This window comes from Aethalodelphis obliquidens, unplaced genomic scaffold (assembly GCF_003676395.1).
Source record: "Aethalodelphis obliquidens isolate GAN/ISIS:26980383/991018 unplaced genomic scaffold, ASM367639v1 scaffold13, whole genome shotgun sequence".
NCBI lineage: Eukaryota > Metazoa > Chordata > Mammalia > Artiodactyla > Delphinidae > Aethalodelphis > Aethalodelphis obliquidens.
In genome coordinates, this window is record NW_020837957.1 from 34,912,181 (window position 1) to 34,939,447 (window position 27,267).

The following is a 27,267-nucleotide window of genomic DNA, read 5'->3' on the forward strand; positions in this document are numbered from 1 at the left end:
AAAAAAGAGATTGCCTTTGAATAGATATTTAAACTATTTGTATACAGTATTGTAATATTTAACTCCTCATACAAAGATTTCAGAATTTAGTATTCTTGTCATATTCATTTTGGAAGATGCTACATGTGAGAAGCAGCTCAACTGCAAATCAACATGTTCTGTTTTAAGCCTCTGTCCCTGTGACTTTGGAGCTCATCTTTGAAGCCATTGTTTTTTTCTTTGAAGCCACTGTTTTTTTCTTCCCATCAGCTTAATAGCTATACCATGTTTCCTGATAGCAGTCATAACAGGCCCTTCCAGGCCCTATACAGTGAATTGTCTGTAATCCTAATGGCCTGTATTTTAAGACAAACCTTCAAAATTTGATTAAAGTCCATCCTTTCAGCTGTTTTCACATAATATGATGACAAACAGACTGAACCTTCATTTTATCTCACAGTATTTATTTGTTTCTCTGCAAAATTTGTAGAAATGTATCGTGTGTGTTTTTTTTTTTTTAAGAACGTCAAGGTAAATATTTTTGAAAACAAAATTAAATTAGCTTCCCTTTGTTCAGTTTGTCTAGAAGGCAAGTTCAGACTTGAAAAGCATTCACCATTTCAGAAAGAGTATATCTATAGCATAGTGGTTAAGAACTCTTGGTTTGGTAGTCTGACCACTCAAATCCTGATTTTTTTTTTTTTTTTTTGCGGTACGCGGGCCTCTCACTGTTATGGCCTCTCCTGTTGCGGAGCACAGGCTCCGGACGTGCAGGCTCAGCGGCCACGGCTCATGGGCCCAGCCGCTCTGCGGCATGTGGGATCTTCCCGGACTGGGGCACGAACCCGTGTCCCCTGCATTGGCAGGCGGACTCTCAACCACTGCGCCACCAGGGAAGCCCCAAATCCTGATTTTATTACCTACCACATGTGTGGCATTACAGAACTTACTTAACCTTCCTCTCTGCTTCCTCATCTATAAAATATACTTAATTATGGTACTTATTTCATATGTTGCTATGTGGATTAAATGAGATAATACATGTAAAGTGTTTAGAATAAAGTGCCTTGTGCTTTATTAGTGCCTAAGCACTTATGTCAGCTATTTACATTAATACGCAAATATCAGAAAAGAAAGAAATATTCAGGTTTGTATGAGTTACCCCAAATTTTCTCGATTTTAAGATAAAAATGAAAGGTCAGAATTCATGACTGTGGTATTTCATGGATTTCTTATTCTTTGGTTTGACCTCATAACACAATCTAATGGTAATGGTAATAAATCAAAGTTTTGAAAAGGATACATAAATAAGTTATAGAACTCGAGATTACAAAAACAAAACAATGTATAGAAGCTTTCAAACATCAACGGTCAAAGATTAGCTAATTGATAAGATCCAATATTAGCCACAGAACGGAGAAGCAGGAACTCTTGTTACCTTAGGTTGCGAGGGGTACAGTTTTCCCTTGGTATCTGTGGGGGATTGGTTCCAGGACTGCCGTGGATGATCAAGTCCCTTGTATAAAATGGTGTATAGTGTTTGCATATGACTTATGCAATCTTCTCATATACACTGAATCATCTCTAGATTATTTATAATACCTAATACAGTGTAAATGCTTTGTAAATAAGTTGCTGTGCCGGCAAATTCAAGTTTTGTTTTTTGGAACTTACTGGAATTTTTTTTTTACATTTTTGATTCACGGATGGTTGAATCTGTGGATGCAAAACCTGCGAATATGGAGGGGCAACTGGTAGACTTATGTAACCTTATTGGATCTCAATTTGGGAATATATAACAAAATTTTAAATAAATTACAGCTTTAATGTAAAAATTCCATGTCTGGATAAGAATTTATCCTACAGATATAAATATTTATACAAGAGAACAAAGATAAATGTCCAAGTTTATTCATTTCAGCATTGGTTACAATTGTAAAAAATAGAAAACATTTAGAATGCTGGTTAAATAAATTATCAATATGATTAAATGGATCATAGACTTCAAAACCTCTCTGCCTGGATTAAAATCTTGAATCCATCACTAACCAGCAACATGAGTTTGGGCAAGTTTATTTAACCTCTCTTTGCTTCAGTTTGTTCATCTGTAAAACGAACTAGAAGTGTCCACCTCATAGGGTTGTTATATGAGTTAACATACATAAAGCACTTAGTACATTTTGTTGCATGTGGCGTTATATGTGTATTTCATACTGTTATTGTCCGTACGATGGAATATTACGCAACTGATAGAAAGAATGCAGTAGATCTGTACATACTGACATGTGTATACTCTTCTGTACTCTATACATTTTTTTAAATTATCAAGTGTTATTTTTATAATTAAAAAAGATATGAATAATACCCTTGGAAGTGTTTATTTTTGTGATTTTGTATTATACCAGTATTATTTTCATGTTCTAAATTAGACATATTAAAATAATATAGTTGGCATAAATAAAATTTTAGAAAGAACATTTCACATCCCTTTTAGTTCTTTTTCACTGTGGAATACTTTGAGTAGTTGCGGCTTTATAAAAAATTGCTTTACCCTGCACTCTTTGCATATCTTACTACAGACTGCCCCAAAGAGATGACCCCTGTAATATCCATTTCTTTATTCATAGTTTAGGATTGCTCCAGGAAATCTTAGATCCAGTAGTCATGTGATAAGCTCTGTGGTAGAAGTAAGGGATTCAGCAGTGAATAAGACACATTTCAGGCTCTCACTGAGCTGACTTGCCCTAACAGTGAGACTTCAATAACAACGTTCTGATGTTGCCTATGGCTGACTGTTTCTTAGCTCTAATTTTTTGTTTATTAATTATTGTACATCCAAAATTTCTAAATAAAGGAAAATGCTGGACCACATACCTGAGCTATTATATCTGCATGTATGAAGGTGAATATATGAAAATCCAGATCTAGCAATAGGAAGATATAAGATACAATGAAATACACCAAAAGTGAGCATTTTAGAAATATTTGAATGGGAGAGCCATTTAGTCCTGGAATGTATACATTATATTTTTTCAGTCCTCCAAAGTTGGTAATCTCTGTTCTTTTATATATCCCATGTCTATATTACAGTCATAATATAGTACTAAGTATACTTTTCTTAAGTTTATATAATTATACAAGTAAAAAAATTTTAAAGTAGTCCAATTTTATTGAAAAAGAAAAGTTAAGTTTAAAATTATTTGGAATGTTAATAGAAAAATATCTCTCCAGGCAAACTAAATGATGTTTGACATAGACTTTACTTTTATTTTAGGTTTCTTTGGGAGTATATTTGGATTAATGGGTGTATATGTTTATGATGGAGAACTGGTATCAAAGAATGGATTTTTTCAGGGGTATAACTGGCTGACCTGGATAGTTGTTGTTCTTCAGGTAAAGCATTTAAAGTCTTACATTTATGCTAATAAATTTTATTTTAATATAGAGAATCAAAGTAGCTATGATATACTGATATGAGGAAGAAGGGTCCCTCCTATCAGTACTCTCATTATCTCTAGTTTATTCAGGGAAGTTAAAATAGAACTGATCTAAATGCTGTAATGAAAACTTATTTGGAAATCATGAATGAACTTTATGGTATTTAAATTTAACATAACGAAAATGCAAGTTTAAGAATAAAAGTTGAAAGCTGAGGACAAATATAACTTGTAATTTTTCTACTGTTCTGATCATTTTACAGGAAGTCTGTGGTCAGCTATTTCAGGCTTAAGAAGCAGATCTAGATATTTAAATCTGTAACAGTTTATAGTTTACATTTTGGTTACATATTGGAGTACTCCTATCAAATTACCTCGGCTTATAACTTGAAATTATTCAAGGGTTGAGTAATTTCATCTTCAAAAAATACTTACTGAGTACTCTGGAGGATACAAAAATGAAGATAGAAGTCTCTGCCTTCACAAAGCCTTTCTCTAGAGGTATTTGAAGCTGTAAGAAACAAGGTCCCTTAGGGAGGATGGGTGAAGGTGGCAAAGGATAGTTGTGTTTTGAAAGCAGGAAGGATACTTCTATTTTTAATATAGGAGAAAAGGAGACAAGGGTAGTGAAAATTCAGAGAAAATTTGAGGTAGAGATAGGGTAAGTCAGGAGAGTTTATGTATGATGGCTTTTATCCTATCAAGGAGGGAAGCTCTCTTTCCTTAAGAGGGGCTAAAGACTTGAGAAAAATTTAAAAGGTTTGGTACAGTTGGTATGAGGGAGTAAATAGGGGAATGAGAACACTGCTAAGAAATACCAGGACTCAAACATCAATCTGTAGTGAGCTCACTTGGCATAATTTGTGACTTTCTCTCATAAAGCTTCTACCATTTGAAGAGGTACAGTGAAAGTGGGTAACCCAGACTTGGGAGCTGATATGTAGGGTTCGGTAGAAAACAAAACTATGAGATATGGTAAAACTTTGTTATTTAAGTAGCCACCATTTGGAATTTGAGAGGGATTTGGTAGAAAGTTCTTCACTCTTTTTTTTTTTTTTTTTTTTTTTTGCGGTACGTGGGCCTCTCACTGTTGTGGCCTCTCCCATTGTGGAGCACAGGCTCCGGACGTGCAGGCTCAGTGGCCATGGCTCACAGGCCCAGCCGCTCTGCGGCATGTGGGATCTTCCCGGACTGGGGCACGAACCTGTGTCCCCTGCATCAGCAGGCGGACTCTCAACCACTGCGCCACCAGGGAAGCCCAATTCTTCACTCTTAAAGAGAATGATTAAAGTGTTTTAGGAAGAGTAATCTGACAGCAATGAAAGGTAGATTAGAATGGGAAGAAACTAGAGGAAGAAGTCCAAGTTAGGCTATTAAAAGGCTAGTAAAATAACTTTCAAGTTACAGTTTATTTTTAATCAAAAGTAAAAATATTTCACTAATCAGTGTGTGCAATTTTCCCACATTTGTCTGAACAAGTGATGTTTAATTACTAAATTGGATGAGGATAGATGTTTTATTCATAATATGGTCAAACTCCATTATAACAAACTTCAGATTATGCTGGTAGTTACTTTGTCAGATACCTTTTGAAATAAGGGGGCTACTGAACAAAACCTATAATATGTCCATTTGTTATGAGATGTTTAATAAAAATCACTTACTTTAATGGGATTAGGTTATAGGACAAAGTCTGAAGCTTCATTGAGATTGTTTTGAAAAGCAGTTTTATATATGTTTATTTTTTAAAATAATCTTTTAAAACTTCTGCAGGCACTGGGAGGCCTTGTAATAGCTGCTGTTATTAAGTATGCGGATAACATTTTAAAAGGATTTGCAACCTCTCTGTCCATAATATTATCAACACTGATATCTTATTTTTGGCTACAAGATTTCGTACCAACCAGGTAGTGTATTCTTTTCTATTTCTTTAAACCTCCAAAAGTATATAGAAAAATAAGAGTCCTTCATAAGATCTAATCTGAAAAATTTTGTTCTATTACAACTTTTGAAGAAATATAGTAAGAGTCATTTATCTTTTTTTGTTGTTGTTGGTATGCGGGCCTCTCACTGTCGTGGCCTCTCCCGTTGCGGAGCACAGGCTCCGGACGCGCAGGCCCAGCGGCCATGGCTCACGGGCCCAGCTGCTCTGCGGCATGTGGGATCTTCCCGGACTGGGGCACGAACCCGTGTCCCCTGCATCGGCAGGCGGACTCTCAACCACTGAGCCACCAGGGAAGCCCCCCATTTAACTATCTTTTTAAAAAGGTTTCAAACTAAATGCATGAAAAAAAATCTAACACTGGAAAGCAATTTATACAATTTGGCTCGCCAGAATTTTCTCAATAGATCTGAATAGGTTTTTTTCCCCAAAGTTACAAGTCATATTTTTAAAAGTTAATAAGTCATAAAAGTCATAAAATAAGTCATATAATTACATTTTTAAATGAAGAATTTATATAGCTAAAGCCAAGAGAGAAGGTGACATTCTTGAAGAGGATAGTTGGTTTATATAGAGAAGGTGGCTCATGAGAAAATTCAATTAGGTGGTGGCAGGGAGAAGAATAGTCTGAAAAAGAATTGCAAAAGGAATGATGGGTGAGGCAGGAGACCCAGGATCGTGTAGTGTCATGGATGCCAAGAGAGAAGACAGAGTGAGGAAGAGTAAAGTGTAATAAAGTTCTATTTTTTTTACAATTACTAATTTGTAATCCCAGAGTAATGAGATTATGTTTTAATGGATTCCAGGTTTCCTCTAACTTCACTCCCCTCCTTATCTTCTCATTCTCTAAACTTCAGGAGTACTCTCTTCATCTATCCTTGGACTTCTTATATCTGCACTCACTCCCTTGGTGATCTCTATTCTCACGGCTTTAAATACCATCTATAGGCTAATAACTCTCAAATTTAAATTTGAATTCCAGGCTTTTATATCTAATTGTCTGTTTGACATTTTCTTCAATGTCTAACTCATTCCCCATCTCTGTCAGGGTTCCCAATTTAGTAAGTGGCAGCACCTTCATTCTTTCAGTTGCTTAGGCCAAAATCCTTTCTGACTTAGATAGGAACACAGTATATCCACAGTAACCTCAGAGAAGGCAGACTCTATAGCTATGGATATACATAGCTTTATAAGAGGAAGTTAAAATGTATGGAAATTTTAAATTTTCTTAGTGAAGTAAGGTCGTCAGTTTCTCTTTACTATTCTCTCACATGTCATTCTAATCCAGAAGCACATCCTGTCAATTCTTCCTTTTTAATATCTCCAGAAGCTGATCATTTCTCACAACCTCTACTGCTACCACCACGATCCAAGTCACCCTCATTTATCGTCTAGATTAAGGAAATAGTCTCCTGACTTATCTCCTTGCTGCTTCTCTTCACCTGTGTCCCTGAATTTTCTCCATTCAGTAACCAGAATTCAGTAACCAGAATTCAGTAACCAGGTTCTTTTCAGTGTAAATCAGATCAGACTCAGAAACCCTCTAATTGCTTCCTGTGTCACTCAAAAGTTGTCACCATCGACAGCCTATTTGCTTTGGCTTTATCTACCTTTCTATCCTTACCTGATATTACTTTCCTCTTGTTTACCTTTTTTTAATTTTTTTTTTTTTTTTTTGCTATTGTAACTTCTTTGCTATGGGCTTTGACTTGCCCTATTTTTCTTGGAAAACGCATCCCCTACATATTCACATGGCATACTCCCTCATGTCCTTAGATCTTGGCTCAAATATCCCTTTATCAAGAGATCTAAGAAAAAGCACCCCCTCTTCCAACATTCTTTCCTCCTGTCTTCAGAAGACTTACCACCATCTGATAATAAGTAAGCAAGGCTGGAGTTTGGCACATAATAGATACTCAGTATGTTTGTTGAATGAATGTTCAAGACCTTAAAATTTTAATACAGTTAGTAAAATTAATTTGTGTTAGAGTGAGATAGGATTGTGGGTGGAATTTGGTAGTAGAAAAATGTAATATGCTCATTCTTTTTCTATATTGAACATTTATGGTTTGGTTCTTCTCTAGCAGCTTGGACAATAGGTCTGGGACATGCGTGTTGAAATCTGTAATTTTTCTGAGGCATGAATTTAAAAGTATTTATGTTTTTAACTTGATACGGGAATGAATTACTTACATTGAGACAACCGTAATAATTAGCACCTATGTCTTAGTGATGCTTTATTCCCTACGTATTAAATGGGGAAATTACATGCTTTAATATTATTTGAGAATGTTTGGAACTTGTATATTTTTAGGGTAACTTAAAAAGGCATACCTTTTTCAAAAAAAAAAAAACATCAAATAAGGCCAAAGTGTTAACTTTAAATCTTCAAATCATGCAGGGAATAAAACAAGTAAATGATCACGTAAACCAGCAGAGGGACAAAAGAGTAGGAGTTTTTCAGTAAGCTACATACCTGTGTTTGTAAATCCATGTTTCTGAGGGAGCATGTAAGGTATGTTGGGATGAAGCTAAAAAGAGAAAAGACAATGATACTGTTATTATTGAATGAATGAATGTTTTGAGAATATGCATAGGACACCAAGTCAGATGGAGAAGACAGGTTATTTTTCCTAAAATAGATAGCTAAGCCCTCCATCTTTATGTATTCTTTCTTTTGTGGAGAACTTCTATTATCCAATAAATGCAATGATCTATATTGTGAATATAATAATATATTTTCCTTTGTTATACCCATTTCACCTCCTGAAAGTTTTTTGGTTTTTCAGAAGTAGTACCCCTGACCCCTGTACCTGCCTTTCTGATTGTTCCTTTGGTAACTGTCAGTCTTCACTCACTCTCTTATCTATCTCATCCACTGCCATGTCTTACCTGTCCTCTCTATGAAGATAACTCTAGATCCCTATTTTCAACTGACTGCTAGACATCTCTATTGATATATTACCAGTATTCCCTTTCCTATTTTTTTTGTGCTCATTATTTTGCTTATTGGTATTACCATCCTTGTATTTAGGCTTGCTTATTCTTTTATCAAAAATTTATTGTGTCCACTATATGTCTGCCTGCCAGTGTACTAGATCCTGGAAAAACAGGAATGCCTGAATAAGATATGATTTTCTATCTTCAAGGAGATCACAGTGACTGGAGAGACGGGCATGAGAATAAATTATAACTATGATCAATGCAGCAATGGAAGTATATACACAATTCCATTAGAAAGAGGGGGCTCAAATCCTTGAAATATTAAATTCTGATAGCTTTTTCCTTAACAAAATTATTTCTCTCAGAACCACCTAAAAAATAGCTGGCTTGGGAAGCAGGGGTTTCCTGACAGTAGATAGTCTAGTACAGCGGTCCCCAACCTTTTTTGGCACCAGGGACCAGTTTTGTGGAAGACAGTTTTTCCACAGCCTTACGGGGAGGGATGGTTTCCGGATGATTCAAACACGTTACAGTTATTGTGCACTTTATTATTATTACATTGTAATATATAATGAAATAATTATACAACTCACCATGATACTGACAAGAGGCAGAGCTCAGGCAGTAATGCAAGTGATGGGAAGCGGCTGTAAATACAGATGAAGCTTCGCTCACTTGCCTGCCGCTCACCTCCTGCTGTGCGGCCCGGTTCCTAACAGGCCAGGATTGGGGACCCCTGGTCTAGTAGATCCTGTTAGAAATATCATACAATGGGTTCCTACGGTGGGTAGAAAGTTGGATCAGACAACTTTCCAACTGAGCATGTGATTCTATGCAATTCCAGATTTCTGGAAAGTTAAGAGAAACTCATAATGATTGACAAAGAAAGTGCTCAGTCAGAAGCTTATGCAGCCTAAATAGTTACCAAATATTCCTGTGGTAGTAATTTTCTTCAAGATATTTACATTATAGGAAGTTTTATGTTCTCTTAATCTTATATGTATATATGTATTCAAGGCGTTTGAAAAGTTACACATCTGCATCAAGTCAACACTAGATTTATCATAACAGATAATGATTAAGCTCCCTATATATGCTAGGTACTAGGAATATAATGATGAATGAGGAACACATGGTTGAGCAGGGGAGCAGAATGTAAATAACACATTATTTACTACAGTGTGATAAAGTGTTACCATAGAGTAACTCTGCTTAAGGGAGTTAGTCTTGGAGACTTAAGACCTGAGTTGTTATGAATAAGCAGTTTTCTTGGGAGGGACACTGCAGGGAGAGGAATAGCATCTACAAGGATACTGCCCTGAAAGGCATGTTGTGTTCACTAAATGGAGTGGCTGAATTATAGATGGGGTGGGGTGGAGTGTGGGAGATAAGGTTGGAAGGACCATATTATGAAGGGCCCTTTAACTCATAATAAGGATTAGTGATCTTTTTCCCTTATAGAACATTTTTTTTTTTGAGGCAGGGGAGTGATTTCAAACTGTTAATAAAAACTGTAAAAGCACGACTAATTCATGTCCCTGTGACAGCACTTTGAAGAATATACATGTTAAAAGTTAAGACTGATATTCCAGTTTACATTCAGTTTGAGTTCCAGTACCAGTTTAAATTCATTTCCTGTTTATAGTAAGGTATATTATATATATGGATAGATAAACTAAAGAAGAAACCAAGTCTTCCTGCATTCAGTCTTATTTCCTTTTGTAAAACATCCTATAAAAATCCTGAGTTTTGTTTATTACTACCTTGTATTTTAAACTGAACTTTACTGTGGTTTGAAAAGAATGCAATTTTCCCTTTATATATTCAAATTTTTAAAAAAATCGAGATCTCTTATTATTCAATGTATTATAGGCAAAAGGCACATTACAATGAAATACTATATATACATATATGTATAACTGAATAACTTTGCTGTATACCTGAAACTAACACAATATTGTAAATTAACTATACTTCGATTTTAAAAAATGGTTTTGAAAAAAGATGAAATACAACCTTTTATACATCTTTGCTTTGGGAGACTACAGTATAGCACAGTGGATGAAAGTGCAGGCTTGGCTCTAGAGTTAAACATACCTGAGTTTGAATTCTATCTCCCACTTCAAGCTGTGGGACTTTAAGCAAATTATTTAAATTCTCTAAACCTGTTTCCTCATATATAAACAAATGAGGACAGTGCTAGTCCTTCCTTATAAGGTTGTTGTGAGAACTAAATGAGATAATGCATGTAAAACACTTAGCTAAATATCTGGAATGTAGTAAGTACTCAGTATTTGTTAGCTATGTTACTGGAACATTTTGTCCCAAATTATATTTGTTTTTATAGTAAAGAAATATAACTTGTTTTGTTTTTAATCTGATTTTCTCTTTTTCATTTCTTCTTCATCTATTTAGTGTCTTTTTCCTTGGAGCCATCCTTGTAATAACAGCTACTTTCCTATATGGTTATGATCCTAAACCTGCAGGAAATCCCACTAAAGCATAGTGGTAATACTGTCTTTATCTGGTTTTTCACAATGGTGCACTAGGAATCTCAACATTAATCCTGCACAGAGGACTTCTACAGATTCTAAGAAAAAAATCATCATGCTGAATCTGATCATAATGTTCAAATGGTTTGAAAATATGAAAGTTTAAGGATAAAATATATGTATATGTAACAAAATGCCTATTGCATCAAGAAATCAAAACTTGAAAGTATTTCCAGGGATTAGAATAATTATTGGAGGAAACTTGAAATCTGAGTTTAAAAAGATTTTATGTTTTTGATTGCTGCAGAAATATCCTATGCATTCTTTGCAAGAGCACACAACAAATGTCAGACATCAATTTTGCAAATTAGATATATTTAATCTTATTAAATGTTTTTTATCTTACTCTTTCTGTACAGATATATCAAATAACATGGATATTCAAAGTTTGAAAATTATAATTACCTATAAAGCTGTGAAGAAATAGGATGATTTGAAAAACATTTTCATGTATCTCAGATTTTTATATTTATACAGAAGATTACTAAACAAAAGATTGCTATATGTTGCAAATGTTCAACTGCATAAAAATTGATAAAGTAACATTCTGGGTCTGATTTGTCAGACAATAAAATTCATATTTAAATTTAATGTAAAGAAATATACACATCTATTTCTCCATCTACATTTTAAGATCTTTTAGTGCTTCAGAACTGCTGGAAGCAAGCAATCCAGTTGTTCCTGTGCTAGATAGTAGCCAGTTACTTTTACACTAATGGAGTTTTGTCCTTAATCTCTTAATTGTATTTCTTTTCTGTAAATCAGATAAATCCTTAATATTACTTTAAAATAAATTTCTGTGTGTGTTAATTTCCATTAAAGTTTTAAAATGTAATTTAAATACTCATAATAATTTAAAATAATAATTATTGTCTAATGTCTCCATTTGGAGAATTTTGAACTATCAAAGCATATACTGTATAATAACTAGAGCATTTTTAGATGAATATTTTACTCATTGATCTGTAAAAACTTCTTTTAATGTACAACTGTTGACAAAACCAAAAAAAATAGTAGTACAGATGTCAATAAATTGAGACCAAAATGACTTTTCTTGGAGACATTCCAGATTGCCATGATATTACATTATTTTAAATGGCACTGTAAGTATAAATTCAAGGCTGCTCAGAAGAACTTTCTAGGCCTCTCATAAACCCACCATTCCCAGGAATTCTCTGATGCATGTCTGGGAGAGGCAGCTGAATTCTGAATTCCCTTTCTGTGACCCTACAAAAGCTGCCAGGAAGGAGCCACAGCTTTGCTTTACAATAGTGGTTTCCTTTCCCTTTGATTAGCACTGGAGTTGAGATTGCAAATTACATGAGTTATTTAATAAATTGGTTCAGGGAGAGAAAATATAGCAGAAATGATCAAATGAACAGGTGGGCACAAATACTTTCTAAAATTGGAATATGGGTTTAATTTAATTATTGACTAGAGACAGAATTACCTATTATGTATAGGAATTTATTTTTTTCTTTCATACATTATATATTTTTAAAAGTCTCCTGTTCTAATAGTATAAATCTGTAAAAAATAAATATTTTTATATAATTCTAATGGATTTTGTTAAACAAAATTTGGCTGAAAAATACTATGTTACAAACTGTTGGCTATTCTTGGCTAATTAGGACTGGCTGTGTTACTTTGCTGAGGCAAACCTAGCCTCTACAGGACAAAAGCCTAATATATTCCATACAGAGTTTTAAAAAATGCTTAAAATCACAAAGTATTTTAAATTGATCTGCTGGTGATTCCAAGTTGGCACCAAGCAAACTTTCTGGAACTCTGACTTACGACTTTCAGTGACCACCTTGTAGAGTATTTATTTAATAACTTTACCACAATTTGAGAATGGTGTTTTTAGACTGTAACAACATTCAGGCTTACATCTTATTACTTACTTCTAAGGGACATCTAAATCCTATAATGCACAGAATTCAAGACTAAATATAAAGATTTATGTTCAGCTCACACTGAAGTACTGGTTGGGTACTTATGTGTTAATTCAGTGTGTATTCATAATTAATTGTTAATTCAGGTTTAGTCTCAATTTTAACACTTCAAAAAATGATACAGCAAATTATTGGACATCAGACGTGTTAGTTACAATAGTAATATATATTTCAGGTGTCCAAAATAACACAATTTTCAAGATTCCCACCAAAGTTTATAAAATGTACTCAAGAGTTCTGAGAAAGGGCAAAATAGTCTATTTGCAAAGCAAACTTTTATTAGACAGGCATAATTTATATTTTGCTTTTCTAGTAGGTTTGAAAACGTTATTAGAGATTTGGTTGTGTAGTTTGTGATTCATAAAGAAATAATCATATTTGAGAAGGTGGACCTGTATCCTAGATCATGTCATATATACAGATAATGCTGTTTTCTTCTGTGTGTGCTGTATATTTTGATGACCTCCAGAAGCCTTATTGTATCAATCTTTTATAATGATGCCTCCTTAATTATTTAAATTCTTATACTTTTTAGAGTTTACATGTTACTACTTTGTTCATTATAAAAATGTGCTAACTCATGGGAGAAGAGTGCCAACTGATAGTTCTATAAAACTTAAGAATATGGTATTTTGGAAGAAAATTTTGAAATGCAACATGTAGATGTATCAACACAATAATATTATCAATTCTATAATAAGTGATTTTTAGAGACATTGTAGACTACTTTTATGGTGGAAAATGTAGTTTAGAGATGCAAAACTTAAATGTTTACATCAATTTATATTGAATGTCACAATTTCATAGAAGGAAAGGTGGTTTGATATTTAAACTAGAATCTAAAGAGACAGAATATGAGTGGAAATTAATTGACTTTGTGCTCAGTAGACTTAGTGTAATACAAACTATCCTTAAGAATTGATACACTTTTCCTACATATCAAATTATTAGACTTTTAAAATGTCATTGTATAGTCACCTGAGTTGTTTTGTTTTTAAAAACAGGGTTTAGCATCACTCATTTTATTTACACTTTCGTTGTCGTAATATTTAATTACATATGAATGTATGCTCTACATAAGAAAGAGTTTATGAAAGTTATTTATGCTATATCGAAAGTCATCTTAAGGATCTCCCAGATATGTAGCATATTTAAAGTAATTATAGGACCAAAGAAAAAGCACCTTTATCAAAACCTGGTCCTATGTGCCTTGCTTTACCAAATACCTGACTTTTCTGGAGGACATTACTGTAATTCACAATTTTGGACACATAGGCAACATTAGGATGTTTTAAGAATATAATTCAATTTTTTCATTGTTTCAACATTTGCTATTTAAATCCATTATCTAACAGAATATTAAAATAGGTATATTATACAAGTATTAGTGAACAGAACTTATTTAAATAAATTATGGTACTATTGCTCCATCATTGAAATTTTGAAACTTTAACAATTGTATATAACTGTCATTTTGGTTTTTTATTTCTTATTATAAGATATAATTTACTGTGATTTTTAAACTATTTTTTTAATGATTTGGATTCTGAATTTGTCTATATGTGTATTTCCTTTGTTTAGGAAGATTCTTTTGGGTTTGGGGCTGTGATTTGTATATTTAAATTTTTTATGGACATAATTCAAAGGAATCTGTAAATTGGTCTTTTGTTAAATGGCTTTTTAATTGATAAATTTCTCTTTGTCATTTTTTGGTATCCAGTTATCTATTCAGTAGATTTATGGAAATAGATTATTTTCATAACTATGTAAATTTTTCCCTATATTTCCTTGTTTCCCTGTTCACCTGTGCTTGACTTAACCATGAATTAGTCTCCTCTCTATATATCAAAAATGACTCACTGAGCCTTTCCCTACCTCTCTAGTTACCTTTATCATGTGTGTGATCTTCCTTTTTACTAGCCTATGCCTTAGCATGAAAGACTGGATTTTATTTAAACTCGTTAGAATTTCTCTACCTGTATGATGATACCAGTCTAAAATTTTTTTGCTTTAAATAAATTATCTCTTTGCTAGCCTCAAAGTTAAGAAATTACAGTAATCGGTATATATTTTTTTCATATTTGTTTTTTGGCTGCACCGCATGGCTTGGAGGATTTTAGTTCCCCGACCGGGGATCAAGCCCGTGCCCCCTGCAGTGGAAGCACGGAGTGCTAACCACTGGACCGCCAGGAAATTCCCAGTTTTCTTCATAATTTGAATATAATTGTTTCTATTGTGACTATCAATTCAATGCATAGAGATCAAATGATAAGCAATATAAAGGATTTTATTTCCACCTTTATTACTGAAGTAGCCTTGTACAAAATGCTGTTTTAAAATGTTACTAAAATAATATCAGCATTAAAATGTATACCCTTCTTTGGTATCTTCTCAGAAGCACTAGCTGAAAATCTTTAAATATTTTTTTTTATAATACTTTCATTGAAAGTATATCAAAATCCTTGAATCCTGTGCTATGCAAATACGCCTCATAATCTAAATCTTATAGATACCACTGCCATTCAACACAGTCAGATAGTGACCAGTGTTAGTAATCATGATTGTCTTTCTTACTGTTCTTAAAAAGAGAATTTTTTCAAAGCAGGATTGATTACATACACATTCCAGAGGAGAAAATATCAGAGGAAATAAATTGCCGAATTTCAAATCCCAAAGATTTGAAATTGTACTATAGTAGAGTGTCTTGGTGACTATAAATTCAGAGGTTTCCCAAATTCACCTTCAGGTTCAATAATTCACTAGAAAGAACTCACTGAAAGCTATTATAATCACATTTATTCCAGAGAAAGAATACAAGTTAGAACCAGCCAAAGGAAGAGACACATAGGGCAGAGTCTAGGAGGGGTCCAAACTCCAGTCGTCCTTTCCAATTGTCCACTCCCTGTGGAGTCTTAGACGATGTTATATACTCTGGCCACAATTTATGATACTACACGCAAGTACTGCCAATCGGGAAAGTTCACCCACGCTTTGGTGTTCAGATTTTTACTGAAGTTTTATTACTTGGCATGATTGATAGATTCTTTGCACACATGGTTGAACTCACTCTCCAGCCCTGACCCTCCCTGGAGAACTAGCTGACATCAGGCTCTAGGGGCTCATGTTAGCATAAATTATAAGATGTGATTTGAGGAGCCCAATATGAATAACAAAGACACTCCTCTCACTGGGACCTCCTGACGATAAAGGCCAGAACTCTGGGTAAGGCCAAATTCCTTACACAGTGGCCATTCGTCTCTCATACACATTCTTCTGAACTGATGAGGATGACACAAGCAATGACAATTGTTTATGGAGACATTTATACATTGTCATTTTTAATTTCAGAAATTTTGTGAAATGATTCTGAACATGACTCAAGGGCAGAAAAACATAATCAGATACAGTGCTAAGTAGCATATGTAGTATTTATTTAGTTTTCAGTTCTGATATTTAATTACAATTTTATTAAATGTTGGAATACTTTAAAGACATTTAAAAATTAATTTATAAACTTTTAATCTATGCTGTATATTAACATACAATTTTGAGCTAATTTTATTTATTTAGAAGATCTAATTGGCTTTTTTGACGATTCATGAATTGGGCAGCATCCCATCTAGCAACTAGAAGGGTGCTCGCTGAGCTAACTGTAAATTACCAGTAGCCATCACTTTAGTTTGGCTCATAATAGGCCTTCACTGTTAACTGACAGCTCCACATTTCCAGTCATCCTTTATTGGGGTTAAGTATCAGCCCTCCATTGGATCTAATCAGGTTTTTTCATTTATGCATTTATTTACATTTATTTAGGGTTTCTAATATGTTAAAAGTAACTTCTTTAAAACAAACAGTAATGATACTCCTTTGGGAATAGTTTACCTGAGATACACACGTTCATCCTTTTTTAACTTGAACTTACTGAGGATTTAAAAGAATAATGAATGCTGTTACAGTGTTTTGGGGTAATCATCTGAAAATTCACTCTAAAAAAATGTACTTTAAATGTAAAGTATTTAAAAGGTTTAGTTAAAATGTGTTAAATCAGACTTCACTTGTATATTTTAAACAAAATCTGTGGATGTGAGTTTATTCTTTTAAAAAACATTGTATATACAAAAACACAATTTCTAATAATTGAGGGTTTAAGTTTTCTCCTTTAGGCTGAAGTTTTATTATGTTCCATTTTATTCTATTTTGCTTGGATAGTAAATACAGCAATTAAAAATTATGATGCTAAGTGCTTTTTCTAATATATGCAAGCTGCTTCAACAGGTTTTTAAAGATAGCAACAGTAATATTTCTTGGATGCTAATAGGATTACAGAAAAGGACAGAGGTGAGTTTATGTTTCATTTTACGGCTGTTTCAGAATACTGCTATGAATTCTAAACTTTTAAAATCTGAAGCTTACTTTGGATGTTATATATATATAATGCCCCAAATTTTCATTACTTTATATTTGTCTCCATTCACCTTAAAGGCCTTTTTGCCGCGCCGCACAGTTTGCGGAATGTTAGTTCCCTGACCGGGGATTGAACCTGGGTCTCGGCACTGAAAGCGCAGGGTCCTAAGCATTGGACCGCCAGGGAATTCCCCTGTTTTTGCTTTTAATATTTCGTTTTTATACTGTTATTGCCGTTTTAATGACTTCAATCATGCTATGATTGTCAGCTTAGTTTTGAAAAATTCATGGGTCATCTCCGTGTACTCACAAAGTAAGCATTGTTAAAAGACCTTTTTTTTTTAATTTAAATTTTCCCCAGCTTCTCATTTTGAAAAAATTTTAAAGTATATAAAAGTTGAAATAATAGTATACCCATTTGCCCTCTACCTGAATTCAACAATTAACATTTTGCCATACTAGCTTTATCAGGACACTTCTAAAAATATGGACATTTTTCTAATTAAATTCAATCCCATTATCACACTTAAGAAAATTTAATTTTATTGTATCACCTACGTTCATATTCAGATATTTCCAGTTGTCTCAAAAAATGACCTTTTACAGGTTTTTTTGGCTTTGATCCAGGATTCAGATGAGGATCATACTTTCTATTTGATTGTCTCTTTTAGTCTAGAAGATCCTTCCCTGTACCCCAATGGCTTTTTTTTCCCCATGATGTGACTTTTTGAAGAGTGTAAGTCACTTGGCATCCATCCATGATCTGTCAATATCCTTGATTTGTTCCCTTTATTCTTTGCATTTCCTTCAAACTGGAAGTCTGTAGGTTTGATTAACTTCACGTTAAATGTTTTGGGAAAGAATATTTCAGATTATCTTTTACGTTTTCTATTGTATCACATTAGAAGACACATAATTCTAGATTGTCTCATTATTGATGATAATCATTCAGTCAAGGTGGTGACTAACAGATCTTTCCATTGTAAAGGTCATTTTCTCCCCTTAGTAATTAGTATTCTTTAGGGTAGTATTTTGGCACCATGGGAATGTTCTTTTTCCTACCAGCCTTTCACTCAATGGTTTTAGCATCAACTGATGATTCTTAACTGAATCATTTATCACACTGAGGTGCAAAATAGTGATTTAAAATTTTTTAATTCTCTAATTTTCTTCTACATTTATTATATAGTTTCTATTCCTCTATTTTAAAAAGACTATTTTCCCTCCTTTCTTGTTCCCAAAGTCCTCTTTTTTTTCCCCAGATCTCTGTCCTTAATCTTCAATGTAAACATTGTAGCTAATTACAGTCACAGTTTTGTTGTTTTGTTTTGTTTTTCTGTTTGTTTTTTTAGCTGCGCCTCACGGCTTATGAGATCTTAGTTCCCTGACCAGGGATCGAACCCAGGCCCTCAGCAGTGAGAGTGTGGAGTCCTAAACACTGCATCTCCAGGGAATTCCCCAGTCACATTTCCTTTTGATGTTCATATTGTAAGCCAGTAGCCAGTGGAGGTCACTAGAAGCTAGCTTCTGTTCTGTTAGACATGATCACATTAGTCTCTGAGGTCCTCCTCGCTTCAGGTACAACAATATGTTCTAGACTTGCCTCGTACTTGTCCTGTTCCAAAGCTGGGGAATATCAGCTATTTCTCCAAGGAGCCCTATCTATTCCTTTTAGAGGGAATGGAATTTGAACTCCATTTACTTATGGGCCATATATCAGTGGGCAGAGCTAGGAAATAACATTTTTAAGAGTTCATGAATTTAAATCAATGTTTACAATTAAAAATTAGTATTACAAGCTGTTTTCTTATTTTATATTTGCCTCTCTTTTCTCTTACAGTGAAAATATTGGTTCTGAGTAACATTAGCATATTTGCTTATATGTTTTATTATATAGCTTATGTTTCAGCACTACAATACCAGTATTACTAATGGAAAACATATTGAATAAAATTTGCAGCTCTCTTTGTCCTTAGACTAGCCCACTGAGAGTACATGTTCAAAAGTTAATGTAAATTACTATTTTCTCTACATGGTTATGCTATCACTGTGATATAACTAGTTTAGTTTGTTTTTGTTTGTATTCAATTTCATATTTAATTTAAAAATTTTATTGCTTTTGAATACGTGAAGCATTTACATGGTTCAAAGTTAAAACTATATAAAAAGTATACTCAGATTAGCCAAGCTGCCATGCCTATGCCTCCAGCCCATTCCTAATCACCTCCTATAATTATTTTCATTAGTTGCTAGTTTATCTTTCCTGTTTCTTTTAAAAAAATAAAGTGTGTACATTGCTATATTTATTGCGTTTCACCATGTGAAGTGTGTTCCTTGCTTTTAAAATTTCTTTTTATATTTAGAAAGGGTTTTCTGTTCTAGTGGTTACCTTTTTACTGATAACATTTTATGTAATGCCATAAAAGACCTCTTTTTGCTTGTTTAAGCTTCTACTATTTGCCGTTTTAAATGTTCTTTGACTCCCATCTAATTGCCTTTGTGACAACCAATGAACTTATTCTACTCCTTCCATCTTCTCATATTTTTTAGTTGCCTTATTTCTATTCGAAATGTTTTAGAACATATAACATTTACACACTATTTTTTCACCCTAGTCCCTGCATTTGTTATAAAATTAAATATATTTTAAGTATATTTAATACTCTTCACCAGTACTTTAGCTGAAGGCTCCCCAGTCAACTCTTGGCTGGATGAAGCTCTTCTAGTAGAGTACTCAAGGAGGGCTTGTAAGTACAATATTCCTCAAGTTCTAGCATGTTTAAAATTTCTCTAGAGCCTAGATACTTTAAGTACAGCTTGATGAACTATAAAATCTTTGGCTCACACTTTGAGTTTTTTTTGAAAATGCTGCTCCATTGTTGTGTTGCTTGGTGTTATTGTCAAGAAATCTGGCACCATTTGATTTTTTTTCCCCCTTTGGAAAAAATATTAACTTTGTTTGTTGTTGTTGTTTTTTTTTCCTGGAGGCCCAGATAATTTTTTCCATGTCATTTTCTCTTTTTTTCCTTATAGCTGATTTATTCCTCTCCTCCATGTTCCTTATTTTCATGTGTGTCTGTTCTCTCTTAGGAACCCTGTAATTTAGTTTTCATTTTTTAGATGATTTTACTATTTCAGTAAATTGCCTGAGTTTGATCAACTCTCATCTTCCTGTTGAGTTTTTAACAGTTTGTTACATTCTTTCACATCTGCAATTGCTCATTTAATGATATTTAATTCATATTGGAGTGATGTATATAGTTTTCCTCTGCTTCATATTTTCTAGAGGGTAGTATTTTCTATTAATTTAAAAGTTTTCATTTTCTGTTTTCCTTTTATAGTAGCCTTTTATGGGGTTTTGGTGGCTTTTTCTGTCCCTCGTAAAACATGTAGGATTTTCTTGGATCAGCAAGAACAGATTGTTCTACAGAGGAAGGGGTGAAAGAATGTAGGTGACTGTTTCATAGTTAAGGAGGCCCTCTTCTGTTTGTATGGTAAAGTGCAGTTTCTTTAATAAACGGCACATTTGGGGGGATTGGATTCTGCCATACAATCTTGTTTCTTTAGGAATATTTAGCTTCAGCCACTTGACCTTCTCTCCAAGGGATTTCTCTCCCTTCCAAAGTGCCTCATGAAGTGTTCTCATGAACTTTCCAAATACTGGTTCTTGCCTGTTTTCAAGCCTGATTATTCACCTTCTCATTAATTTTGGGAACTTCCAGGATCCTTCCAAATCACTCCATTTTGCTTATGTTAGCTAATGCTAGTTTCTGTTGACTATAACCAAAGAACCCTAACTGACACATCAACCTCTTAACTTAAAGTTTGTGAATCTTCACAACCCCAAATCACACAGAAAGCCACAAGTATATGCACAGTAAGTCTGTTACAAGAGTCATCTCTTGTGTACTATTGCAGCTCTTCTAGCACAATGCCTGAGACATTCTGGACATTCAATATATGCTAAATTTCTCTTATTACCTTTTTTACAACAGCACTTACACAATTTGTAATTATCTTCATTTTGTGTTTGTTTTATAACTCTGTCCCCCAGTATAATTAAGCTCTACGTACATAAATATCATCTATTGATGTATCTCCAGTGTCTAGTAAAACTGTGGCAGACACTTACAGGCACTCAAATTTTTTTTTTTTTTTTTTTTGGCCGTACGCGGGCGTCTCACTGTTGTGGCCTCTCCCGTTGCGGAACACAGGCTCCAGACGCGCAGGCTCAGCAGCCATGGCTCACGGGCCTAGCCACTCTGCGGCATGTGGGATCTCCCCGGACCGGGGCACGAACCCGTGTCCCCTGCATCGGCAGGCGGACTCTCAACCACTGCACCACCAGGGAAGCCCTCAAATATTTTTTTGAATGACTAAACAATAATCAGTTGTTAAGGATGATAAAGCTGGTGCAGCTAGATGAAGTATGATTTTGAAAAAGGTCAGAGTAACCACACAATAAATGATCTTACCAGCCCTCTCTATCCATCCAAAACAAACTCCTGGGGATTTAACCATGAAATCTATCTCATCTTACTTTCTCTAAAGAACTTCAAGTCAGTTTCAGTAAGAGAATATTTTAAAACAAATGTTGAGTTTACTTATTGAGGAAACATGTAACTTGAATTATCAGGCTAAAATGCCTTTCTTCTCCCTTCCATGGAAATTGATTTGTTTTCTAGGTCTAGTCAGTTATCGAAATAGAAAATTCAATCAAATTTATTTTTTAACATTTTAAAATAATTTCAAGCTTACAGAAAAGTTGCAGTAATAGTACCAAGAACATACATTCCCTTTACCCTGTGTATTAGTTATCTATATAGCTGTGTGCTAAATTACCCCAAAGCTTAGTGGCTTAAAACGAGTACTTTTTATCTTACAGTTTCTGAGAGTCAGGAAACCAGGAGTGGCTTAGCTGGGCAGGCATTGCTCAGGGTTTCCTGAAGTTGCAGTCAGGATGTTGGCATGGGTTGCTGTCAGCCAAAGCCTTGAGCAGGACTGGAGGACTGGCTTCCAAGATGACTCCCTCACATATCTGTTGGTGGAAGGCCTCAGTACAGGCTGCCTAAGTGTCCTCATGACATGGCGGCTAGTTTCCACTAGACTTGGGTCCTGAGTGAATGAAAAAGAGAAAGCTAGCGGGAAGATGCAGAACCTTTTATGACCTAGCCTAGGAAGTCAGATAGTCACTTCTACAATATCCTATTAGATAACAGAGCCACTAAGCCCAGCCCACACTCCGGAGAAGGGGAATTAGACTCCTCCTCTTCCAGAAGAGAGTATCACTGAATTTGTGAAGATATCTTAAAACCACCACACAGAAATTCACTATTTTTTTTATCACCTTGCCATTTTGCTTTATCACTCTCAACCCCCTCCTCTCACATACATACATGCTATTTCCTAACCATTTTAGAGTAGGTAGCATGCATCACATTCCTTCACTCCTTAAGACTCCGGTGTATATTTCTTAAGGAAAAGGATATTCTCTTACATAACACAGTAATCGCACATTTAACATCGTGATACTTTAATTTGAAGTCCATACTCCACTTGTGACAACTGTTAATTAACAACGTTAATTTTTAAACAACACGGTAAAACAGGTAGTGGCCTAGACTATGTAAATTTTTATTGGCAGGGATTAGAGAAAAGATCCTGCCTGGGGCCAGGGAGCTCCTGGAAACAGGCGGGCTTCAGCTGAGCTCCAGGCTTTCTCTACCCCCGCCCCCGGCACCAGAAGGACAAAGACTAGGAAAACTCAGTTTATCTTTACTCCTTCAGTCACCCACTATTTCTGTAAAACTATTTCAACCGTTTCCTTCGGTTCCGGTGTTGGTTAGAACACAGTTGGAGACAGCCCTCATAGTTGAGGACACCTGGTTAAAATTCCAGTGCAACCGTTTATCAGCTGTACTTCCACTAGTAGGTAACTTTTAGAAACTTAAATTCTTCCTCTGTTTAGGGGATCTATAACCGTCCCCAGCGCCCAGGGCTGCGGTGAGGGCTGAGCGAGCTGGTGAACGGAGAGCACACGGATCTCTCCACGCGCCGCTCCCTCCACCGGCTGCCTCGGCCGCGCGCCGCCCGCTTCCGTCGGGGCTTCCCTTCGCGGGCGCAGACTGCCCAGCGGCTGAGCGGGCGGGGCGCGTCACGTGGGCGGGGCGGGCTGGTCGACCGATCGCACGATGTGACGCGCCGCCTGAGGCAGGCCGGGCCTTCAAGATGGCGGCGGGCGCCCCGAGCGGCTCGGCCCGGCAGTAGTGGCGGGACGGCACTCGCCGCTGGGGCCGGCCGCCCCGGGAGTGGCTGCAGCAACGCCAGGAATCGAGGATGGTAAAATGACCCAGGGGAAGAAGAAGAAACGGGCCGCGAACCGCAGTATCATGCTGGCCAAGAAAATTATCATTAAGGACGGAGGCACGGTGAGCTGGGGTACCGCGCCGGGTAGGGTCTTCTGGGGCCCGGATCTCTTTCTGCCCCTAACGCTGACGCCTGCAGCCGCCCCCGACTGCCCCTGCCCTCCCTCACCCCTCCCGCGGTGCCGGTGTCTCGGGCTCCCGGGCCCCCAGTGCCTGTGCTCCAGGGGCTTTCCTCCCTCGCCCCGGTCTGAGGCCTCCGGGGCCCGTCCTCTCGAATGGAGAAGCCGCCCGCCTCTCCCGCACCTGCCACCCTTTCCTTTGGCCGCCCCTGGAGGCCCTGCGGCCTTGAGCCCACGAGTGCCTCAGCCGCGGGGAGGAATCGACGCCGGGCTCCGCTGCCGGCCGGTCCGCCGGGTCGCCGGGTCGTAGCTGGTTCCGCCGTCCCCTTCGCCTCCGCAGCCTCGCCTGCGCCGTCCAGGCCCCGCGAGGCCGTGGCCGCGCTCTGGAAGCGGCCGGGAGCAATCCCTGCCCTCCCATATGCTGCTAACCGGGTGGCATCTGGCGCGGCGACCCCACTGGGGCCCCGTAGTGCGCTCGCTCTCTTCTTCCACAGCGTTCTGGGTCAGTGCTCCTGCTCTTGGCTGCTTCCAGTACGGTAAACACTGTCAGAAGGTGGGCTTTGCTCCTCACTTCCCGCAGTCTGGAGCGTGACGGAGGACACCTGGGGCCTAGACTTCAATCTGCTAGTTTTCAAAGAAGAGCCATCACCCTGTTGTTTTAAAATCACCTGGTGTATTTTAAAACAGAAAATACTAGGTAGAGTTGATCATGGCCTGAGGATTGGAAGACCTTTGAAAGGAAGACAGATTGAGGGCAAGGAAAAAAATTTTGCTTTTTAGAAACAGTTGTCATCACAGTCAACTTTATGCGTTGTGCTGTTAACCGGCAGGGGACGTAGGCCTTTTAATTGACAATAACTCGCCTATACTTTTTATTTTAGCTGAAAATTCTCCGTTGCTACACTCTCTGGTCTTTGTTGCATTCTTTGATATCACGTTCCGAAATAGAATGCAAAGGTGAAATACATACTTCACTTTTCCGAGAAATGTGCAGAAATGGTTCCTTTTTTCCATATTTGTTTGTGTTTTGTTGGAGCCCTCAGCTACTAGCATAGTGCTAAATATGTAATTAGGTCGCCATTGAGGATTTGCTAAATTCATTTGAAATCAGAGACAACTTTCTTTTGACATTTCAGAATACGGCCCAGTTAGTTATGCTAAAATTTAGAAAGCTTGGGACATATGTAGCAATTTCAGAATATACTTTTAGTTAACTGTCAAATCCATAGATGTCATAGCTTTGACATTTGGTGAAAAAAGAAACTTTGAAATTCAAGTCTTCAGATCTTTTTGTTGTATTTAATTTATTATTTAATTAATTAAAACATTATTTTGATTAAGTCAGTTATGAATTGTCATGGCTCTTTTGACCAAGTTGGTTAGAACTACTATGTGGGGAGAGAAATAGCTTGAAAGAATACTGGTTGCCTTTGTCAATCATAGGGATTTGATATTTTAAGTTCATCTACAATCTAAAAATTGAAGCATCAAAGAATTGTATTTTGTAAAAGCAAGTGATATTTAAGATTAGTAATTTTTAAAATGAATTTATTTATTTATTTTTGGCTGCATTGGGTCTTCATTGCAGCGCTCGGGCTTTCTCTAGTTGTGGCGAGTGGGGGCTACTCTTCCGTTGCGGTGCACGGGCTTCTCATTGCGTGGCTTCTCTTGTTGCAGAGCAGGGGCTCTAGGCGCGCGGGCTTCAGTAGTTGTGGCTCGCGGGCTCAGTAGTTGTGGCTCGCAGGCCCTAGAGTGCAGGCTCAGTAGCTGTGGCGCACGGGCTTAGCTGCTCCGCGGCATGTGGGATCTTCCCGGACCACGGCTCGAACCCACGTCTCTTGTATTGGCAGGCGGATTCTTAACCACTGCGCCACCAGGGAAGCTCCTAGTATTATTATTATTATTATTTTTTTTTTATGAAAGATAAGAATGAAGCTGTTTTCAAGAAACACACCTTTTACCTTGTAAAGTTCAGTTTTGTTACCTCTGACTTTTTAAATTTCGCTTTATAGCAATTAAATCCTGGGAGATTTGGAAGAGGATATTTTTTTTTTTATCTTGATATTTACTGAGGTTGTAGTGAATTCATAGCTTGCTTTTGGACACAAAATACAGTTTTTACCCCATCATAAAATAAATGAAAGCTTCTTTTGAGGGATGTGGGCATGGGGGTATTATCATTTATCATCTTTGTACACTTATGCTGAACTTTCCATTCTAAGAGCACTGGACACCTCTTTAGAATAGGGACTTTGTTTATGCATCTTTTAATCCTACAGGGCCTACTATGTGAATTTAAAGTGATAAAAACACATTTAAAGTGATTTTTAAAAATGTGTCTAGTAGCACATTCTTAAGATGATTTTTTTTTGCGGTACGCGGGCCTCTCATTGTTGCAGCCTCTCCCGTTGCGGAGCACAGGCTCCGGACGCACAGGTTCAGCGGCCATGGCTCACGGGCCCGCTCACGGGCCCAGCCGCTCCGCGGCATGTGGGATCTTCCCGGACCGGGGCACGAACCCGTGTTGCCTGCATTAGCAGGCGGACTCTCAACCACTGCGCCACCAGGGAAGCCCTTAAGATGATTTTTTAGTGTAATTTTATTTATTCCCATATATAATCAGGAGATATTTATATTTCTAGAAGTGCCAGGGTAATATTTTGCAGTATTTGTATTTTAATCTACTCTAGCTGTAAGTGAAATTATAGTAGTCATAATTATTATAGTCATAAAAATAGTTTTAAAATGACATTTACTTCTCTACCTCTCTACTTAAAAATTGGTCGGACTACTGTTATGAACATCCATGTGTCTGAGGCTATATGGTCATACATGACAGGCTCTGAACAGTATTTCACATCCCTGGCCAATGGTACTGACCTGATCCCCTTCCATTTTCTTCCTAGTGTTCAACAATGTTAAGATTATTTTGCTTTGTCCTTCTGCTAATGGCATCTTTGTAAGCTTGATCAACCAGTTGTAATATTCATAAACAAAATTAGTAATGAGCTGTTAATTTGTCAAAAGCTTAGCACATACCTATTGTAGTTTTTAACAGTTTTGAAGAAGTGAACCCTTCTAATCGAACCAGGTTAATCATAAGTAACTAAATGTTTTTTTCTTGAAATTGTATTTCAGTTGGCGCTGAAGCCAGGGTAAGGCTGACTGTTATGTTGTTCATTTGAGTAGTACACAATTAAGATAAATTACGTGAAGGTGTGTGATTCTGTATCAGGAATTCTTAACTTGGGTCTGTTCACCCTGAAGTTGTTTGCAAAATTTTCTTTGACTACACATTTTTCTAGGGAGATTCCACAAAAGGATCCATATTTCCTGAAAGTTTAAGAACAGTTGTTCTATATGAAAACAACATAAGTAACTAAAGAATAGTTTCACAGGTTAAATTCAATAAATATTTACTTAATCATCTACTTATACCATTTTACTGATGAAAGTAGCTGTGACATTATTGGTGATTTTGCTTTTTGAAACATCAGCACATAGGATTACAGTGTTTAATTATGTTTTAATGTATGTAACATTTTGCTACATCTCTTATTCATTGCAGACC

General features: G+C 36.3%; 2 protein-coding genes across 7 annotated transcripts in view; both read left to right on the forward strand.

The window, feature by feature from the left end:
* SLC35A3 (solute carrier family 35 member A3) overlaps window positions 1-14,496 on the forward strand; it is a 43,934-nt gene extending 29,438 nt beyond the window's left edge. For 4 of the 5 annotated variants that reach the window (XM_027114469.1, XM_027114466.1, XM_027114467.1 and 1 more), the window contains exons 6-8: window positions 3,254-3,372; window positions 5,190-5,323; window positions 10,717-14,496. In XM_027114469.1, the coding sequence (XP_026970270.1) occupies window positions 3,254-3,372; window positions 5,190-5,323; window positions 10,717-10,807 (344 nt within the window). In that variant the 3' untranslated portion in view covers window positions 10,808-14,496. Of the gene's footprint in view, window positions 1-3,253; window positions 3,373-3,679; window positions 3,918-5,189; window positions 5,324-10,716 lie in introns of those variants that run through there. The other variant, XR_003434380.1, reaches the window with a different exon arrangement.
* An 808-nt stretch (window positions 14,497-15,304) lies between these two features.
* Window positions 15,305-27,267, forward strand: part of SLC71A1 (solute carrier family 71 member 1) — a 46,437-nt gene continuing 34,474 nt past the window's right edge. Inside the window, exon 1 of one of the 2 annotated variants that reach the window (XM_027114461.1) lies at window positions 15,305-17,146. In XM_027114461.1, the coding sequence (XP_026970262.1) occupies window positions 17,039-17,146 (108 nt within the window). In that variant the 5' untranslated portion in view covers window positions 15,305-17,038. Of the gene's footprint in view, window positions 17,147-23,425; window positions 23,641-27,267 lie in introns of those variants that run through there. The other variant, XM_027114462.1, reaches the window with a different exon arrangement.